Source organism: Eucalyptus grandis, chromosome 6 (assembly GCF_016545825.1).
Source record: "Eucalyptus grandis isolate ANBG69807.140 chromosome 6, ASM1654582v1, whole genome shotgun sequence".
In the NCBI taxonomy this organism is placed as follows: domain Eukaryota; kingdom Viridiplantae; phylum Streptophyta; class Magnoliopsida; order Myrtales; family Myrtaceae; genus Eucalyptus; species Eucalyptus grandis.
In genome coordinates this window covers 40490152-40512175 of record NC_052617.1, presented here as the reverse complement: position 1 = coordinate 40512175, position 22024 = coordinate 40490152, and the positions used below count along the sequence as shown (strand labels likewise).

General features: G+C 39.4%; 1 protein-coding gene across 2 annotated transcripts; it reads right to left on the bottom strand.

Moving 5' to 3' along the window:
- Positions 1-8055: 8055 nt before the first annotated feature.
- LOC104449743 (potassium channel SKOR) lies at positions 8056-20235 on the bottom strand. Of its 2 annotated transcripts, XM_039315744.1 has the most exons (14): positions 19960-20235; positions 19326-19721; positions 15420-15644; positions 14950-15013; positions 14024-14363; positions 11960-12255; positions 11476-11556; positions 10879-10977; positions 10201-10422; positions 9845-10033; positions 9264-9339; positions 8871-9165; positions 8620-8741; positions 8056-8380 (listed from the first exon to the last, which is right to left on the bottom strand). In XM_039315744.1, exons 2-14 carry the CDS (start codon positions 19577-19579, stop codon positions 8136-8138), a joined length of 2508 nt encoding a protein of 835 aa, XP_039171678.1. In that variant the 5' UTR covers positions 19580-19721; positions 19960-20235; the 3' UTR covers positions 8056-8135. The 2 variants fall into 2 exon arrangements, with proteins under 2 accessions (XP_039171678.1, XP_039171680.1); XM_039315746.1 differs by lacking the exons at positions 11476-11556; positions 19960-20235 and having other exon boundaries at positions 19326-19822.
- Between the last annotated feature and the right edge of the window lie 1789 nt (positions 20236-22024).

The window sequence follows — 22024 nt, the reverse complement described above, 5'->3', positions numbered from 1 at the left end:
TGAATTTCCTAAAGAAGGGCGAAATAAGGGAAGATCACTCCCTATTTGAAACCTTGGATCAAGATAATGATATTAGTGGAGTTCGTCCAAGTGGGAGTAATATGAGAAGTGATGAATTGAATTCAACTCATTCTCAATTGCAACCACATGATGAGATGATGTCATCATTATTTAATCCAAGTGGGAGCATAATGGGGAATGATGTGCAAAGTGTACAATCTCCCATATGGCGAACAAGTCGCAAAAGTATTCCCCGTCGACGTTTTAACATTGAAGGGGAAATTTTTATGATTGCTCCGCAAAATGAGGATGAGCCAAGAAATATTAATGAGGCTCTAAATTGCCCTAGTAAGGAAAAATGGATTTATGCAATGAAAGAGGAAATTGAGTCAATGAAATCAAACCAAGTCTGGGAACTAGTTGATCTTCCAAAAGGGATGCAGAGCTATTGAAAACAAGTGGGTTCTCAAAATAAAGCGAAAGACTGATGGCTCGATAGAAATGCATAAGACTCGCCTTGTGGTGAAGGGGTATAATCAACAGGAAGGAATTGATTATGAAGAAACATTTTTTCCTGTAGTGAGATTTACCTCGATTTGCATAATTTTGGCAATAATGGCTAGTATGGATCTTAAGTTACATCAAATGGATGTAAAGACTACTTTCATCAATAGAGAATTAGAGGAAGAAAATATATGAAACAACCTGCTGGTTTCATAGTGAAAGGCCAAGAAGGAGAGGTATGTCGATTTTTTGAGATCGATATACGGCCTTAAGCAGTCATCGAGACAATGGTATATACAATTTCATAATGCCATAATGGCATATGATTTTACAATGATAGATGAGGATCATTGTATATATATTAAAAAATCCAAAGATCAATTTGTGATCATATCATTATATGTTGATGATATACTAATTGCCGGAAGCAATATAGAACTTGTCAATACTATCAAGAGTTGGTTGTCTTCCAACTTTGAATTGAAGGGTATGGGATTGTAAACCCATAGACACTCCTATTGCAAAAGGTGAAGGATTGAGCCATAGACTATGTCCAAGGACTCCACAAGAGAAGGAACAAACGAAATATGTTCCTTATGCTAGTGCTGTTGGGAGCTTGATGCACGCTATGATGTGTACAAGACTTGACATATGTTTTGCAGTTGGAATGGTGAGCAGATACCAATCCAATCCAGGTCAAGCACGTTAGAAAGCCGTTAAATGAATATTAAGGTATCTAAAGGGGACTGCTGATTATACGTTGAGTTATTATGGAAATGATCTGCAACTCAAAGGCTATTTCGATGCTGATTGGAGAGGAGATTTAGATGAAAGAAAATCTACCTCTGGGTTTGTTTTCTTACTGAATAATGGCACCATATGTTGGAGCAGTAAGAAACAAAAGTGTATAGCCTTGTCCACGATGGAAACTGAGTTCGTGGCATTATCAGTAGCAATAAAAGAAAATGTTTGGCTTAAGAGATTATTGGATCATTTAAGTGTTATTTGAAGTGCTGCAGATTCATTGTTGGTTAACTGTGATAGCCAAGCAGCAAAAGCATACACCAAAGATCCAAAATATCATGGCAAGACCAAACATATAGATACCAAGTATAATTTTGTCAAGAATATGATTGCACGAAAAGATGTGAACTTACAGTACATGTTACGCATAGAATGGTAGCAGATCCTATGACAAAGCCAAAACCTAGAGATGTGTTTTGTGGCCATGTAAAATCTCTAGGATTGCGTAGAGTCTGATATACTGGATTGTAATTTCCCTGAAGTGTTCACATTTGATAAATTTGTGTTTTTCATCATTAATGCCTATGTATATTTGTTTGATCTTTATGCATCTTAATGCTTAGTGTATTATTTTAAGTTGAAAAAGTATGTGGGACAGATATAAGGCCACTCACACGGGTAATCGTATCTATTTACTATGTGATAAATAGAGATGAGACTGTTTTTAAGCTTATTATCTAGGTGATAATCAAGAGCTCAAGCTTAAAATACGTATGTCGCCTTAACTGAGTGTTAAGATGATGACATAATACTTATTATGTCCGAAAGTAAAATACCCCACATATTTTACTTTATCTGTCTATGATGCTAGATGTGAGTTCTGATGAATTTTGTGAATGAGTAGATACGTGAACTCAAGTTAGACATTGGGTATATCTTAACTATCATATTACGGTATTGAAGGTATAGACATACGCTCCATAGGAAAGGAATTATTACCGTAATACGTATTTCATACTACGTATGCATGAAACGACCAATAAGAGTGGCAAAAGTTTGATCTCAACTTTTATGTCGTGTGAGACTCTTGAGGAAAATAGTTCCTCAATTTTTAGTTCCCTCATGACTCTTACTTATTCTCAAGATTTCTATTTAGTGTTTGCTATCTTAGGATGTTGCTAATGGTCATGAGTTGATTCGATCTAATGGGACATTTCTAGAAAAGCAAGCTAAACTGAAATTGAGAGTTTGAAGGGAAGAGGAAGATCGATTTTGGAGAATCACATTATAGTTTTGTATTCACCGGTTAACCAATTATGACTGTCTTTGGGATAATCATAATTGTGAATAATATATATATATATATAAAATTGTTTGAAAGGGATCAAGAGAGATATAAATGTGATCGATCGATCTAGGGTACTGCATACTAAATCTACTTGGAGTGTGATGCCCATTATGAGCTGCTATATATTCCTAACAGATGTATGGCAACGAGCTCTCAAAGTATGCTGGTCGCACGGATTATTCACCGGTATGAATGTTGAAGAGCGGTAAAAAGAATCTGTTCAGCCCACCATGTGCGAATGGGAGATGATGGTTTTATTAGTGATGGGCTTAAGGCCCGTCCGCCCATGTTGGGCCTAAAAGCCCAGCCCACAAGAGTAGGACCCATGGATGAAGGGGCACGATTAATTGTTTTTTGGAGGGACATATATAAGGGAGGAGAGAGAAGGAGAAGATACCTTTTGGCATTAACATACGTACGTCTCCCTCTCTTTCCAACGTTCTCTCTCTCATCCAAAAAGAACAGTAAGCAAAAAGAGGCGACACCGTCTTCCCTTCAAGCGAATTGTCGTCATCGAATCGAACATGGCCAATTTCTCTTCCTCACTTCAACATTGGTGTTTAATCTGTGGCTAACAAGATACGCTCGAATCCGTGGTGTGCTTTAGGATCGGTGATACGTGATTTTCCCGGGCTTCGTCTTCCGCATTCAGTTTAGGAGTTCGATTTAGTGTCGAATCCGGTTTTTGGGGATCCGTTAATCCCAACAGTTCGCAAAGTGCCGTGGTGCAGAGGCATTTTCGACAACCTCAGCACATGCGATACGCCTGAGGATCCCGGGACGGTAACTTCTTGAAGATGATCACCCCCTGGTCCTTTGTGATTTTGCTTTCGTGATGAATCTAGTCGTTTAGTATGGTTACAGCATGCATGAGGTTTTGAATATTTGTGGTCCTGATATGCTATGAAACCAGAAAGATTCAGTGTTTGTATGATCTTTATAAATTACCTGTCGTAAGCCTGGGGCTCCTTTTTTTTAATTTTGGGGGTTTTGAATCATCAAAGTGTCGACTGATCTTTGAGGATTCTCTGATGATGGTGCTCTTGCTTTTCCTTGTCATTTAGCAGACTAATTTATGTCCGGATATTCAATGTCTTCTGCCGCTTAACCGCAGAAATCAAGGAGTAAAGAGAGGCTGTGACTTTTAATCACAATTTCGCAAAGTTCGGATCTCCTTGACCTGGTTCTTTTTTTTTCCCCTCATTTGAATATGTCGGAATCGTATCAGTATGTTGTTTTGAGATGAAAATATGAACAACGGTGTCAAATAGGTTTCGATATATCTAACATAGGATGACCGGTTCTAGTTGGATCGGGAACTTACAAAGTATGACTCTTCATTCGAATTTGTCCCCGACTCGATGGTGGAACGGCTAATTCCGGCACCTTGCGTGGTCATTGATCGTTAGATATATCTAAAAGGCTGCTCAAGTTTAGACGCGCGAACCCCTGGAGTGCCATAATTTTGGCCAAAGGGACACTTAAGTGCCATAACTTACGAAAGGTACACTTAAGTGCCACTTTCAAGAAAAACGGATCACTTAAGTGCCAATCCGGCGAGAATCCGGCCAAAATGTTGACGTGACACTTTTCCGGCGGCGAGCTCAAAACGACGCCGTTTTGCACGGCGCGTGGCCAAAACGGCATTGTTTTGGCTGATGTGGCAAAAAAATTAATTAAATTAAATTTATTTAAATATTAAAAAAAAAAATAAATAAAATAAATAAAAAAGAGGAAAGGGGGAGGGTCGGCCGGGGTCATAGGGCCCGGCCAAGGGCTAGCGACCTCGGCCGACCGGCGGCAGGGTCGACGCCCGGGCGGGCGAGGGCCGCGAGCCCTCGCCACGGATCAGGGAGGGTCGTGGCCTTCGCCGGATCCGGTGAGGGCTCGCGAGCCCTCGCCGCCCGGTCGACCGTGGTCGCCGACCCCCGGCTAGGGCCGGGCGACCCCGGCCGACCCTCCCCCTGCCGTCGTCGGCCCTTCCGGCGGCGGGCGAGGGCTAATCCCTCGGCCGCCTCCCCCCTTCTTTTTTTTTTAAATTTTTTAAATCTTTAAATTTTTAATTGTTAATTTAAAATATTTCAATTAAATTTAATTTTAAAATTATTAATTTTAAATATTTTAAATAAATTTAATTTAATTATTTATTTTTTTGCCACATCAGCAAAACAACGCCGTTTTGGCCACGTTAACGTGCAAAACAGCGTTGTTTTGAGCTCGGTTCGCCGGAAAAGTGTCATGTCGACATTTTGGCCGGATTCTCGCCAGATTGGCACTCAAGTGATCCGTTTTTCTTGAAAGTGGCACTTAAGTGTACCTTTGTAGGTTATGGCACTTAAGTGTCCCTTTGGCCAAAGTTATGGCACTTGAAGCGTTCTTTTGCCCTCAAGTTTATCAACTCTGAAAAGGCTTTCGTGCGCTCTTTAGTTGCTTCATAATGGAAATCAACATTTAATCTGACCGAAAGAATTGTCTCGTCATTTTCATGCATTTGTCTATTTAGAACGTTCAGCAAATCACATAATTCTTCTCTGCAGTTTTCATTGGGCAATTTTTCTATTTAAGATAAAAAGCATGAACACAAAAGTTTCGCCTTTTATTTTATTCTATTTATCAATGAATATAGTATAAAGAATAAAGACAAGGAAAGTATTCTTATTCCCTATGTATCCAAATTTCGATGTCTAGTACTCCATAAATCGTTTCAAACTTCATAGGAACAATAGTTAATTTTAACTCAAATGGTTTGTAGAGGACTCTGGCAAAAGTACAGCGCAAGTGCCATAACTTGGCACTGAGGGACACTTAAGTGCCATAACTTTAAAATAGTACACTTGAGTGCCAGTTTTGAAGTTAAATGGGACACTTAAGTGCCACTTCGGCGAAGATCCAGCCAAATGACTTACGTTGTGACTTTCCGACGAGCTTGGTCCAAAACGACGTTGTTTTGCACGCTGACGTGGCGGAGAAAATGCAAAAACGACGCCGTTTCGTGTCTACGTGTAAATAATAATATAAAAATTAATTAAATTAAATTTAAAATATTCAAAAAAAAAATTAAAAAAAGAAAAAAAGAAAAATTTTAAAATTTTAAAAATTTTACAAAATTAAGAAAAATTAAGAAAAATTAATCATTAAAAAATTTAAAAAAATTTAAAAAGGGGGAGGTCGAACGGGGCGGCTCCCTCGCCGCCGCCGCCGCCGCCCCGCCGTCGCCGGGAAGGGCCGGCGACGGAGGGGAGGGTCGGCCAGCGCGGCGAGGGCGCGACCCTCGCCCCGGATCAGGCAGGGCTCGCGGGCCCTCGCCGCTGATCGGCCGGCCTCGCCGGCCCTGGCCGGGGCCCGGCAACCCGGCCGACCCTCACCACTCCGTCGCCGGCCCTTCCCGGCGGCGGGAAAGGCCGGCGACGGAGTGGTGAGGGTCGGCCGGGGTTGCCGGGCCGGCGAGGCCCGGTGGTGAGGGGCCGGGGTTGCGGGCCCCGGGCGAGGCCGGCCGGCGAGGGCCCGCGAGCCCTCGCCCAGATGCGGGGCGTGGGTCGCAGCCCTCGCCGTCGGTCGGCCGGGGCCGGCGACCTCGGCCAACCCTCCCCCTTCGTCGCCGGCCCTTCCCGGCGACGGCGGGGAGTGGCGGTGGCGAGGGAGCCACCCCGTTCGACCTCCCCCCTCCCCCTTTTAATTTTTTTAATTTTTTTTAATTTTTTTAATTTAAATTTTTCATAATTTAAAAAAATTTAAAATTTTCTTAATTTTTTAAATTTTCTTATTTTTTTTAAAAAATTGAATATTTTAAATCAAATTTAATTCATTTATATATTATTATTTACACGTAGACACGAAACGGCGTCGTTTTCGCGTTTTCTCCACCACGTCAGCGTGCAAAATAATGCCGTTTTGGACCAAACTCGCTGTAAATTGTCACGTCAGCCATTTGGTCGGATTTTCGCCGGAGTGGCACTTAAATGTCCCATTTTACTCCGATATTTGCACTTAAGTGTACAATTTTAAAGTTATGGCACTTAATTGTCCCTCCATGCCAAGTTATGGCACTCCAGGTGTCCCAACCTCCTCCTTTTTTATTGACATGTACAATTTCTTTTCCGTTGATGTGACTTGCAATTTGTACTTGAGTTCCTTTTGTATCTGCAAGTTCGATTAATTCAGAAACTATCGTTTATTGCTTTGCGAAACGAAATTATATTTTTTATTTGTCCGGCTATAAATTCTGCAAGAATATTAGGACGTCCATGATGGTTTTTTATCCTTATAATACCAATGTTGCAAGTCAGGTAATTCTTCTCTGCAGTTTTATGAAAATTAAAAAATTGGAGTCGATATTTTATAATCCGAAACCGAGCAATCATATGAACATCAGGATAGCTCCATTATTTATTGTACTGTTGTTGGTCCTTCTCTTTTCCATATATAATATACGCCAAATATCACACCCCTTCTTGCAGTCTAATCACCAATTTCTGTCGGCTTCCTGGGATTTGTTGAGGTGCCAATCCCTTGGTCTGGCCGTGCCGCCGCCGCCGCCGCCAACGCCAACGTCCTAAGATGTTACGACTTCCTCGATAAATCCTAGATGAGCATGTCACCAGGGGAAGAGTTCGAAATGTGCTGTAGTTCTTTCTACCTTGTGTTTGTGAAGCAACTTGGCCAGATTACGTTGCATATAAGTCGACTACTTCATGCGTGTGTCGCTCGTTTGCACATCTATCGTGATTTGGCTTCCACATTTGTTTAGCAGGAGGATCAGGGAGGAAGAGAAAGGATTCTAAAAACAACAATCTAATTTGTCTGATGGAGGGGAAGAGGAGGATGTAAAGAATTATGACGAATTAGGAGAGATTAGGAGGGCTTGTTAAAATCATATGTACATTCTACATCCTTCCAGGGGGGATAAAAAAGGGTTTTGTGTATTAATGAACAACTTTTATTTTTACAATCAAATTGTTTCTCTTCTATTCTTTTCTAATCAACCCTCCTAAGTATAACTCATTCAGACAAGTTTCATCGTCCACTTCATTGCATAAAAGTACTTGCCAAGCAATTTCTAACCAAAAAAGCCAACTTAATCAACCAATATATGTTTTGACCACAAAAAAAAAAAAAAAAAAATCAACCAATATATGTTGATTGCATCTCTTTAAAAAGTTATGATTCATTCAACCGGGAAGTTTTGAAACCGAATCACACCATCTGTGCACATTTTAAACATTCTAAAAGTGTTTCGCCGAAACCATTATACGTTGGGATGAATGTGCATCAACGTACAGCATGCTACAGTTTTGGTCTGATTTCAGAGACCTTAAAGAACATGCTAACGCTTGTAGAAGTACGTGTTCCGAATCAAACCCAGAGAGGAGAGAACCGCATGAGTTGTTGTGACCAGAACTGGAATGTGGATCACCTGATCACTCAATCCCTCGACCAAACATCAAGAAACTCATGAAGAGTGCGCCCAAACACATGCGAATGATGCAAAATAATATTTACAACAACGTGTATAGTTTCTCAACATAATAGCTGGTGAAAATTATTCCTGCGTTTCGGTAATCAAATACAGCTTCTGGCCCTCACTTATCATGTCCGTATCAAGAACTTTACCTGCCTCTTCAGATAATACACAATTGGCGGACGAAACATTTAACTGCTCCGATGCATTTCGTATGAGCTCCTCGATATTGTCAGGGACCCACAACACAATCCCATGTCTTCTATGCTCCTGAGGATCCCACGGATGAAAAGGATAAACTGTACATTTTCTTGAATGCAGCTTATCTGTAAAGGATGGACAGTTGAAGAGTTCACGTCAGTCTAAAGCTCAACCAGGTAACAGTAAGAACCGGGCAAGGTAATGAACTCAGACTGCGCATTATAAGCACAATGAAGGTAACGATTGCGGACATTTCTAAATCTAATTGATTGCTTCCCACTAATCATGTCTATATGAAATTTCTTCATTTCTTTCCTAGGATCTTACACACATCCTAGCAACTCCTGATAAGTTTTGCAGGTACCTGTGGTTTCCCGAAAGCTGTCCTGAAACTCTAACATTTCAGAGGATTTTGCAGCTTCCAGCAGCTTAATCAAATTTTTGTTTCCACATTTTCGACATTCGTCAAGCGGTGTGTTTCCCCATCTGCATGAACAAAAGAGTTGATAATTGCACTTGCGAGATCCCCGAAAAATGCTAGATTAGTTCTATAAGATGTTTGAAGCATCCGATCATTCAGCGCAAGGAACATGGACACTGAAAGTCTGAATATACCTGTCCTTCAAGAAAACACTAGCCCCTGCTTCTAGAAGCAGCTTTGCCATCAGATATAGCCCTTCTGAGGCAGCTACATGAAGTGGGGTTCGGTGGTCATAATCTTTAGAGTTAGGATCTATGCCATTAGCCAAAATTCTTTTAAGAAAATCGGAATCGCCCCTTGCCACGGCTGTACAAAGAAAACTACCAGCATCGTCTATCCTTAGAGATGCGCTTTCTTTAACAAGTAATGAGGCAATTCGATCATTTCCATTCTTGATAGCTTCTAGAAGGGCCGTGTTCCCAAAATTATCTACAATGAAATCAGCTTTGCAATGTTGGTGTGAAAAAGGTACAAAATACAGTTGAAGGAGGAGAGAAGAGCCAGTTCACATTAATGAGGAAACAAACCTTTCGTGTTGACATCTACTCCCTCTTGAACAAGAAAAAACACAATATCCTCGTAGCCTCTTGCTGCTGCAAGATGCTGAAAACAGAAAGATGCATTTCAAAGTTCCAAATAACTGTGAATTAGGAAACACAATGCCTCCACATTGAAAGGTGGCCTTCACAACTTAAAATTGTTATATAAGAGGTTTCCTGGCTACCTTGAAGATGGCATTAGATATCTATATAAAAACCTTGAACCTTGTTACTAAGGTATTGTGGTAAGTGTGAAGGTGAAGATTGCCAAATCTAACAAATTGACAAGTGGGAAAAAATGCAGTGGATGTTCAAATGTCAATTTCTGCACACAATTTGACATAATAGTTGATAATGACTTATTCCTACTAATTTCACCACAATCCTCCTTTCCTTAACCCTAAAGACACTTGCATCGAAACATCAGGAGCACCTTCACAAGACCACACTGATAATGCAAGCGGATTAAAAGAATATCCTCTTTGTGATTTGGTTCCCATCACTTGATAAGGAGATGTACCTAAAAAAATAAAAATAAAAAAGAAGTAATTCAAAAGCTCAATTCATACCAGGGGTGACCTTCCATCATAATCTGTCTTGTTGAGATCCGCCCCCGCTCTGACTAAACTTTTTAGCTGATGGAGGTCCCCATGAAAGGCTGCACTATTTACCCTCAAAGCAAGTTCTGCTTCTTGCTTTCCAATATGAAATGAGATGTCCGACTCCAATTGCTTGAGTCGGAGATTAGATTCCCTTAACTGCAAGCATATGCAGCGAAAAATTCCTATATGACTGTTGTAATGCGAATCACAGAGCATCTGAAGACTCTGAGAATCTTCTACTAATGTGATATTTCAAAAATGGATTACACACGAAGAGCAACAGGAGCAAATACATTTTGTTCTTTCAAACACAATTACATTACCTCTAAAAGGTTGTTTAAAATCTTTCTCCCGTCATGGAAATAAATCTCGAGGATATTTGACAGAGACTGTTTATCAATCCGCAGAAGCCGACACAGTTCACAGACTCGGACTGTATAAGGCTGAGGAATGTTGCAAAGAATGGAGACTTGTCCAAATGAGCTGTTAGGCTGTAAAAGTGAAATGGTTTCTTCAGACCCATCCTCTCCTATGCCAACCTCCTCCTGTAGAAGTTCTTACCAAACCATAAGCTGTAGCTATTATCATAATGTTCCCATCCAGCCAACTGAACAAGAACGTGGATGTTTATGGTAAATGAGATATCATCACGGGGACTAAAAACAATTTAAGTAATGGCAAGGTCATAGTGAACCATGTAAGCTATTGTTAATTATTACTGTAATCTGGAGATGTCTTCTCGTTGGATGCAAACAAAGAAAAATCATTAGTGCATTGAATGTGAAAAATGCAAAACTTAAAGGCCCAGATATTTGATTTTGTCAGGACCAACAATACAGCAACCCAAGAGCGCAAGGGAATGAAAAAGTTTGGACAATCAAAGTAAAAGTTACTAGATGAAGAGATGTAACAAAGACCTTTAATAGTGGAAGAAAGAGAATTATTGCTCAGAAAGAGAGATATGATAAATGTTAAAGAAGCCAGAGGTTACAAAACCATACCAAGTGACCATGACAAACAAAGTAAAGCTGATCCACCACGTTTCCTTGCTCCATTATCACTTCTCCTGGGAGAAAAAATTCTTCATGGAGCTTAGTTACCTACGAAAGAGACATAATAATGACTTCACATTTACTCAGCTGAAAGTCGTCTTTAAAATACTATGAGTTCTCACTTTGACCATTTCCCAACAGCGATATTCAGTGCCATGATCTTTTTATTCTGCCACCCTTCTAGCTTGCAATTGATATTGAATCCTCCCACAACAATACCAAGTCCTTTCGGTGCCCAAACTCCAATAGTCATGGAAATGCTGAACGCCAAGAGGATTCAAAATCCTCTAGTCATTAGCATCTCTTTGAACACTATATGTCCGTGCAACTAGATATTATGTTACTCATCTGTTTATGCTGCTTAACTATCTATTAATATAATTAGGTCTAAAGGGAAGGCAAAGAATTGTGAATTAAATTTCTTGTTGTTTATCATATCAAAGGCTGTAGACAAAATTATACCCACTATAATGATTTGGAGCGATTCTGTTTTATCCACCTTCTGTCAATCAAACATGTGCAGCATATAATCAAAATGGAACTCACAACTTGGTTAATGAAGTCAGATGAGCATCCATTGAAAAGAGCGACCTTCTCTATGCATGGCATATACAATGTCTGAGAGATCTGCAGGGAATGAGAAAATAGCTCTTCAAGATACCTGGTAACCATAGCATGAGAAAAACATCTTTCTTCGGTAATGCTGAACTCCCTATTGTTGTGTAAATATCAAATCGTGAGCTAATCCTAAATTTTTTAAACAATTCGGCATACTGTATATTGTACATAGGAGAAGATAATCAGCATGCTAATATCACCATGATGGAGTCAGAAATGCTTTTGATTAGTGAAGCATACAATACTCCATATTTCCCTGATAAAAGGCCATTAAAGTAAATGACAGCTCCCAAGTACTCGTAGGAACTAAATAAAAAAGCATGTCAGCATGTTGCAACTGAAACTGCAAAGATTTTAGATACAGAGAAATTAAGGATGCTCTGACAGGTAATAATCACTAGCTGCATATTACCTTTGCACGGATGGAGATTGGGATATCCTGAATAACAGCAGCTTCAGTGTAGCTACTCTCATACTGCAAACGTACATGGCCTTTGATCTGATTACGAATATCCCTTCCAAGTTTGTTCCGGTTCATGTACTTTATGAGATCTGTCATTTTATCCCTGAATTTCTCAGTTTTTGATCCTTTCACAATCAAAGCTGTCATGTTACCAATCAGGTAGGCACCAATAATCATATCAAATGACACATAAGCCATTACAAATATCATTTCCCTCAAATTGACAGCATGTATGTCTCCATAGCCTGTTGCAGGAAAAGTACACTCATCAGCTACCTTGTGAAACATGTAAGAAATCAAGGATCTTAGTGGATGAATGCAAAAACAGTAATGCCATGCCAAATTCAGATCCCCTGTTGAGGATCACATCCACAGCTGATATCCGAATATCAATAATTTTAGGCTAATTAAAGAATTTTAATGATAATGCAAATAAAAGAACGATCAAATAGCTATTCAAGCAAAGGCTTGCCAGAAAAAAATAAAGAAAAGATGGACACCAAGCCAATGGGATGAAACAATGTGTATAATTGATCAATTTCCTTCTACAATGGATTGCCCAATGATGATGGATTTTTCCCCAAAAGCAGCATTTCGGAGAAGATATAATTTTGAAGAAATAATGGGCTAATGATTCCTAGAGCTTTTCATAACTTTTACACTGTTTTAAAGCTCAGCTGTATAGATGCGTAAATAGGTCCTTTGTTTTTATTGTAAAATAAATTATTATTCATTTAATATAATTTCCTGAATTTACTAACAAATGCCATTTTCAGGCATTTTTTACAGGTTTACTTCGCGTTAGCATGGCTCGTTGCAGGAATGACTTAATATTGGTGGCGGAATCCTGGATCATTCCCGTCCAGTTGAGAAGTTTTATAAAGTTTTGACTTGGTGAGTAAGGAGTGATGCTCATTAAAGATGACTTGACCTATTCCCTAACCCTAATCTAATTGACTGGGTGTCGGCCGCTGTCAAATCGGTAGGGTTTTGATCCATGTAGATATACAATGAAACTGAATTTAACCATTTCTCCCTGACACGCAGCAACATGTTTACTGCCGATTCCCTACACCCAAATTACCACATGGCACGATCCTGTCCGCTAACCATCTTCGGCCGCTGTCAATTGGTAGAGTTTTGACACATGTAGATATAGAATGAAACTGACTATTGGAGTTTTGGCCGCTGGCTCTTTATTTCTTCTAGACTGTTGGACTCCTCCATTTCGGTATTTCCGAACTTAGGGACTTCGGTGTCGAACTGTTAAGAAGTTCCCACAACAAATTTCTGTCGACTTCTCTTGACTTCCATTGATTCTAACTAACTTGGCATTCCTCACCTGCTTCCTGCATTCGAGTCTACTAGAATTGTTCGCTCCTCCTCTAGTGCCCTCTTCACTTCATCTCACTTACAGTGTTACAATTGTGTGACGCTAATCCTTCCGCAAGCAAAGGTACCTCCGGAGCAAAACTCCTCAACAAACTACTACTTGATTTTCTATTGTTGACAAAAAGATTGACCACTTAGCGAATTAGCTTTCGCTATCATTACCCATTAAGCTATAGTTATTAACATTGTGCTTCCATATCTAGCATATTTTTATCTCAAGGAAAGAACCTAATAATATTGCCCTTTGAGTCAATATTCTTGTAAAAAAAGGACGAAGCATCATATTATTCTGCATTCCCTTACCCGCATGGAATACACAAATGCTATCGTTTTTATCATGCAGACTCATTCTTCACATGTGTGACCAGACTAAATAAGTCAGAGCTGTTAACTATAGTATCGATTAAACCTAAAAAAACTGTCGTAGGGAATAAATTCCCCACGATAAATTTACTGGTAGCAGCCCATTTTACTTATTTCAGGCGACTCTGGCCATTTCATCATTCTCTTAGAGCTGCATAAGCCACTAAGCGTAAAAGGAAGACATTCAAAAATAACAAGCGCATCAAGAGTCTTGACTTAGACCTTGCACAAAGAACTGAAGTTAGAAGCACGACTTACCAACTGTGGCCATGGTAACAATGGCAAAATATAAGGATGTTAAGTACCGCTTCCATAAATCAATCTCTCTGAAGTTTGAATAACTGTAATCACCCAACTTCAAGCTTCCAATCCAAGTGTAACCCTCTTCAGAAGAAGGCAGTGTAGTTGCTAGATAGTAAAAAATGCAGGCAGCCGTGTGTGTGCAGTAAAGTTCCACAACAATAAGTTTCACGATCCTTGTAAACATGTAGTTAATCCTTATGTCCTTCTCCATATGTTGGAAAAATTCTGTGACTTTGCGCACTCGGCTCAACCTGATCCATAAAAGGTATCTGATTTCTTCTTTGCTTCCACAAACCTGTCAGAAACAAATCTTGCAACTTGATCACATAAAGCTTCGCATAGAGAATGAATGAATCATTTTTTCTGGTGATAAATCATTGTTGCCGCTTATCTTTCTCCAGGTGAAAAGAAAATGAAAAGTCTGATAATTTCTTATTTTATACTGAGAAATTCTCCAAACTAATTTCACCAGTACGAATTCATAACTAACTATAACCTGAGAATATGGAACTAGCAATCCGAGTCACTCAACAGCAATTTTGCATGGTCAGACGTGAATCCCCTTATGGATGTATGACACTGCATCTCTTAGTAGTATCTTTAGCTAGAGCACTCGCAGTACCATAAAAGGAGATCATCTAATAACAAGACAGTTACAGTTTTCTTCAAAGTTGAAAAGTGGTAAAGTGCATTCTAATGGTCAAAGGAGAAATTCAACTGTTTGGTGCCCCGTGACAATATGCTGCAGCTTATGAAGTCAAGCTGAAAATCCCACTCCCAACCATATTATTCATGCATAGAAGATGCCACCCATAGAAGAAAATACTTTGGGTATAGTATCGCCCTGAATGGCTGAAGATAACTTCAAAGCGAGGGATTACCTTATATATGATATCCCAAGGCAAGCAACCTAGAAAGTCCACAATGAAACTAGATTTCAAGTACCTACAAGAAAGCCAAAGGAAAGAAGCGTGATTTATTTACACCTATTAGATGACGAAATCTTATGCTTACCCAACAAAAATTGCCCAACCTTCAATAAGCTTTGAACTAGTAATAATAATTTTTTAATTACAATAAAGCTGAAAATTTTCCCTTGTGATTAAATTAAGCTCTATTCATTTTATTTTCAGTTCTGCAAGTGCTTGCAGGTATTGGAATTCTTATGGTCTTAAGTCATCTCCTTTTGATTGCTTATATCTTAAGATTGAACTTAACCAGTAATGTTGTGTGTAGATAAATTACGTAGCTCTATAAGTTGTAAGGAAGTCTACTCGCAAATTGTACCTAATTATCACAAGGCAATCATCCTAGTGCGTGTAAAAAAGTAGACAACAGATAGAGAACTGACCGTAGAGCAATAGGAGTGCGCTTGTAGACCATTCGATAGGTCTGTGCGTCTCTGTAAGCAAGCAAGAACTGCAAAACAATGTCAAATAGAAAAGCAACCTGTCCAATAATGTCCAATATAAAGAGATTCTCTGGCAATCCCCTGAAGAAGCCAAACTCCAATGGCGTGAAGAAGGATGAGTAGAGAGCCCACAGAAGTATGAATTTTTTCCAAGCCCGATAATACCTGCATTGTGTCTCGCAATTTAACTTCAATGCATAAATACATAGCTAGGAAATTGGAAGGCCTCATTCATGCACAGAAGAAAGCTGATTGATCACTTGTGTCCACATGTACGGATGCTTTATTTATCACCAAGTAGAGATGAATACTATATGATAGCGGCGGGAAATTCTTTAGCGCTGAATCAGCGTATTCAAGAAGAACAGGTTGTTTCATTCGGATTCTTTTTCATTTATTGAAAAACCCTTTTAGAGTCATTTCAAAATAGGAAAGATTTTTTTTTTATGAAAGACTCGATGCGGTGACTAATAAAAGTAAAAGTTCAAAAGCTTAAGAAATTCTCATTGTCTGGAAAACGATTATCAGAAAAGGATAAAAATGCACCCAAAAAAAAAAAACCGTCTCTCTGTTGCCAAAAGAACAAGCTACGTTCCTGTTAATATACCAACATGATTTAAGGCAAATACACGTAGATAACCCAACCAGAGGAGCTGATATAGCTTATTTCTACTAATTGCCGTAAGGATATGATTATTCTTTTTTCTCTAGCATTGCTACTAAACCCAACAAAGCGCTGACCATCCGGTAAACTTGGGGACTATTGATGAGATCAATAAAATGCAAAAAGGGCATTAAGGTACAAGTGTTGCTCTATTTAGAACCTACAAGCTTGTAATCGTTTGAGCTTCTATTTGTCATTGACTTGAAAACTCGATGGTAGACAACCAAAGTGTCCAAATTGCAAGCGTTGTATTGATAATCTCATACATTTTATTTCAGCTCTCTAATCCGACCAAAGCACGGCCCATTAATACCCACTCGCGATGATGCGAAATATTTTTGCAATTCCAAAATGTTACATTCTTTCTGGATAATCTAGAGGAAAAAAAACTTGAAGCCACAAAATCTTTCACAGTATACTAATAAATGACAAGGAGGAGAAACCGATTTTAAAGAAAGAAGAGAATACAAATGGAGGAGGAAGTGTCTATAGAAGTGATAAAGCGCCTCTTATTATACAGTTTTAGAGGATACGAAAGGGCAAAAGCAGAGTAACATTTTTATGACAGTTAAACTGTAACATAACCGCATGTCATGCTTATTGCCATATCAGCAGTGCTCCATTTACTCCATCATGGACTTTACCCTTGCCAAAATAGTTTTCTGTTTTCACCAAAAGTTTAAGAATCATGTGTTGATAAATCTTGCGTGAATGTTTTCTTGGCGAGTATAGAAATTGAACAAAATCATATTGATTTTATGCTTTGAAAGTCTTATATCTGAATTGTATTATTAAATCAAAGCCTATTAAATCTTTAAATAAGTGATAAATGTCTAACTATTTAACATTTCACAGTAGATGTTAAAATGTTTAATCAAGTCTTGTTGTTCACAATGGTTTTACATTTAGAAGTAACTTAAAAATTAATGGCTCCTTTAAGAATAAGATAAACCTTAAAATTCATGTCCTATTTTGTAATTACAATCTATGAATACAGGTAAATAGAATCGATCTTACAAAGCAGATTTTGAGTCAATTTCTCTAAAACCTGCTTCTCCTAATATCAACTTTCGGTCCACCAGTAACATACCCACTTTAACCCACTTTAACTGAAGAAGTTGATCGAAAACATATAAAAAATTATCAAAATTTAGTGGCAAAGAGTTCCATTAATTATTTAGAATAGCTAGGCAACCCCTTTGGCATACAACCAATGTTGTAGGAACAACTCTATATAGAGAATATCGCCGCTAACAATGCAGTGATGTCATCACATCTTGTAAATAAATATTTTGTAGCTCATGAGTGATTCCCTTGTCTTTGGCTTCTTAGGCCAGTTAATTTGGACTTAAACAAGGATAAAAAGTACTCTTTGGCTTTTTGGCCTTTTGTCAGAATTTAATATATCATTCAATTTTCAGAAAATAATGAAAAAATTGTTTATGAATCTACATGTTATCAAAGTGTAAATTTATCAAAGTATAAATGCGTGAGCTGCAAAATTTAAACTAAATAAAATATAGAAAGTCAATGCAAAATAGATTTGGAATCTCTTAGGACATCATTTCAGGGCCCCGGGCCCTTGATGTTCTGATAGAAAATCACATGTGAAAGCATGGGCAGACCAATGTGAAATTATGAAAAACCGTCCCTTTTTTTTTTGGGGGGTGATTGAGAACCGCTCTACAGTCAGTAGTCGGCGACGTAAATGGCAACTCGCAGAGACCTACCTTTCACGGGCGGCGGGTGAATCGTGTAATGGGGACGAGAAGTTTCGAAACACTTCCGGAAAAACCGTCCCTTTCTTGATCAGGAGAGGGAGAGAAAGATACAAAGGAGAACTGCGAAATCGAACGGTCGAGGATGCAGTTGTCGTCAAGCAAGAACATGGTGACTTCACGGAAACAAGGACAGCCAAGCAAAGAATCGCCGTACCAAGTGGGCAGGTCACCAATCAGCAAGACTATGTGATGTGATCATCCCCTGCCCTGACAACTTATCATTTAAAAAAAGAAAATCCCGCGTCTGCCTAATCATCTGCTTCGAAAATGGGATATTCACAGACACCAACGTCAGAAATATATCCAAAGTTATCAGATCAGCAATAAACGTCGGTTACACTGATACTAGTTTTACCAACGAGGACTGGATCACATATTTATATTGGAGCAGTTTCGAGCAAATTTATATTTTTCAAAACGTAATGAATACAACTTATAAATATTCATTAGTCACTGACGAAGGGGAGGTAGAGGACTGGATGGAGACATTTAATTTCATTTATGAAATCCGTTCACAATTAATAAAGAGGCAAAATAAAAATTTGAAACTGAATTAAGGACTAGATTAAGACAGATAAAAAAGTATTTTTTTTGTTTCTGTTTGGGAAGTTGACTACCACAGTGGATTTGAAATTGTTACACTTACTAGTTTCAATCACCTACTTATGTTGGAGCAGTTTCGAGTCCTTTTTATTTATACTTTTCGAAAATATGACTTATAAATGTTCTTTCGTCACTAGCTTCAGAGAAGGGGGAGGTGAAGGACTAGATGGAGACGTTTTCAGTCATGGAGTTCGTCCACGTTTGGTAAAGAGGCGAAATAAAAATCTGAGATTGAATTAAGGGCTAGAGTGGGACAGAGGAGGAGTAGTTTCTTTTGTTTATGAAGTTGACTATCATAGCGGGTTTGCAATTAACCAACGACGTCGGCGAGGAAGCTTGGCATCCCCACTCAAATTTTTTGAGGGGAGCGGAACAGAGTTGGGGATTGGCCAACTGTTGGCCGTCCGATTGGATTGGAGCCGGAGCCAAGTGTGAGGTGAGCATGGCATGACGCACTCGAGGCCTACAGTAACTGTCCATAGACAGCTCCAGTAAGCACCCGCCACGTGTACGGCGGACGACGGGCTCGCGTCCAGTTGTTTAACCAGAAGGACGAAATCAATTCTTAATTTCCAATCAATCAAAATCAATCCCGCCTCTATCCATGCCACGTCAAAATCAAAGATCGAATCGGCGCTTCCTGAATTTTGAACAGGAGAGAGATAACGCGAGACAAATCATCGACCATCCGTTTCATCACCCCTCCGATCTCAAAAAATATCAAGCAAAGCGTCGCCATGCGCGGACCTCCATGATGAAGAACGCAGAGAAGAGAGAGAGAGAGAGAGAGATCGTGACCTGTTGTCGGGGTGGATGACGAGGCCTCTGGAGAGGTCCCTGATGCCGCTGAGGACGGTCTCGCCGCTGAACTTCCGGCGAGCGGCGGCGCCGAGCCCTAGCTCGTGGGTCAGGAGGTCGAACTGGCTACCTCTCGACGACTTAATCCGATCCCTCACCTCCCCGACCTCGTACTCCCGCTCGTCCAACTCCTCTTCCTCCTCCTCCTCCGATCCTCTTCCTCTCTCGCTGTGCTCCACTCTGCCGCGCGCCATCTCCTCTCTCGCCCCGCGTATTTCCTCTCCGATCTCAACCGCGCGGAATCCGGACGCCGGCTCGGTCCCTTCGGATCGAGAGGAGGAACGAATCGCATCCGCCGCGACGATTCCGATCCTGCACCCCGATCGCCGCTCCTATCTGCAACAAAGGAGGCGAGAACACAGAAAGAGCATTGAGGACATGAGGAGGATTCCATGGCGGAAATGGAGACTCGATGTTGTGGATAGATAAGGGACATCGCGCGCCAGTTGGCAAAGGGCCAGACGAGACGAGACGTGACGTGACGTGACGTTTCCTCTTCAAAGATTTCGATGAGATTGAGAAAAAAAAAGATCGAACGTGGCGCACAGAGAAAGTTGCCGAATGCTATCTTCACCTTTGCCGACACGTCTGCATACGTAATTTTCTGGAAAGAGATAGGGAGAGAGAGAGAGCGAGAATCACGGGGAAAAGCGGGGAGGCAAGTGACGTCAAATCTTCACGAGACCGAGACGATGGCCATGCGTGGGCAGCAGCCCCTTATCATGCAATCTCTCTGCTCGGTCGTTCTCCGTCCCATGCAAAGGCTTTGGGATTTAGTGGAGGAGGAGGAGCTTTCTCGGGAAATGAGAGGGAAAACGAGGCGGGGGAAAATCTCGAGAAGCCAACTCGGGACGCAGCGAGCCTGGAAACTGTTGGGGACGTGGAGGTGGCGGTTATATATATATATATATATATATATATATATATATGCACGCAGAAGAAGCAGCCATCCCGTCCACTGCTGACGTAAGCGTGAGAATTATTTATCTGGTATTTTACCATATAACGCCAACGTGTACGGGGGCAATTTAATGTAAGAGATCAGGGATAATTTATTTTAAGATGGCTCGACTTTTACTCAGAATTTCGAATAAACCAAGCAAGGCGGGTTTCCAATTTGCAGGGCTAGAAATTGGACCGACTTGTTGTGAAACCGGTATTTATTTTTATTTTTTTTTTTTACGGTGAAAGTTAGGGATGAACGATTCTAGATTTTTTACAAGTTTTCACCTGAAATCTTTTGGGATAATATTCTAAAAAACCCCAAATTGGTACACTTATGACAAATTTACCCCAAATTATTTTTGACCACAAAAAAACCTCAAATGGTATACTTTTGACAAATTTATCCGAAACCGGTACACTTGTGACAAATTTACCCTATGTTAGTTTTCGTTAAATTTTATTCTTAAATTATTAAGTTAAATGACACGTGACGGTTAACCAAGTATACCAATTTAGGATTTTACGTTTCGTTTGTCACAGTTTATAATTTTACGCTTTTTTTGTGGTATTAATCCAATTTAGCATAGGGTATATTTGTCACAAATTTACCAGTTTATGGTTTTTTGCAATCGAATAAATTAGTTTGAGGTAAATTTGTCATAATGTACCAGTTTAGGGTTTTTTATAATCAGTCGGGGTAAATTTGTCACAAGTTTACCGAGTTTTGGGTTTTTCATGGTCAAAAAAATAGTTTGGGGTAAATTTGTCACAAATGTACCGTTTGGGGTTTTTTAAGATATTAACCCAATCTATTTTGGGTACAGGTTCTTATTTTTTTTAAATACTCTAAACTTGGAACCTAGAACTTATCTTATGACTCGTCATAACTTGCAATATATTCTTTTTTTTTTTTTTTAGTTAAACAAAATCAAATTGAATGTAACAATAATAAATAAGCTAGTCATTCATAAAAAAGAACACAAAATGAACAAAACTATTGATAGAGGAAAAGGAACTCTTGGTAGGGAATTCAACTAAATAAAAGTAAGGGTGAGCAGCTCTAAATTTTGTACAAGTTCCACCTAAAACTTGGAATCTATTTATTAGAAGAAGTTCCTCATTTTTTTTAATCTAGAATTTACCTTGGATACCCTAAAACTTGGAACCTATCTTATCACAAGCTCCAAGGTCGGGTTTCGGGAATCTAGCTAAGTTCCACCTATATTATTATTTGAACGATTATAATTCACTAATCATAACTTATATTTAAACACATGAAAAATATGAACGTTAATAAAGTAAAAATATTTGCCATAAAATGGAAACTTGGACTAGTGCTTATTGAAGGATATGGAATATTGGATGATCACACGAAGATATGGATCAAGAAAAATATTAAAACTTTTCAGATTTTAAGTTACAGGTTATAGTATCTAAGTTCCAAATTCTTCCAACTAAGAACATATAACCTATCCGTTGAAACAATTCCTCATTTTTGGAAGAACTTACCCTATATACCTTGGAATCTGGAGCCTACAAGTTCCCACAAGTCCGGTTCTCAAGTTATAGGTTCTACCCTGGAACCAAACTCACCCTAGTGGGAGTTTCCCAACATTAAAAATAAATAACTTACTAATTAGGTTTACTTCAAAACAAAACATAAAAAAGAAAAGATTAAGAAATCTTAGCTGTTC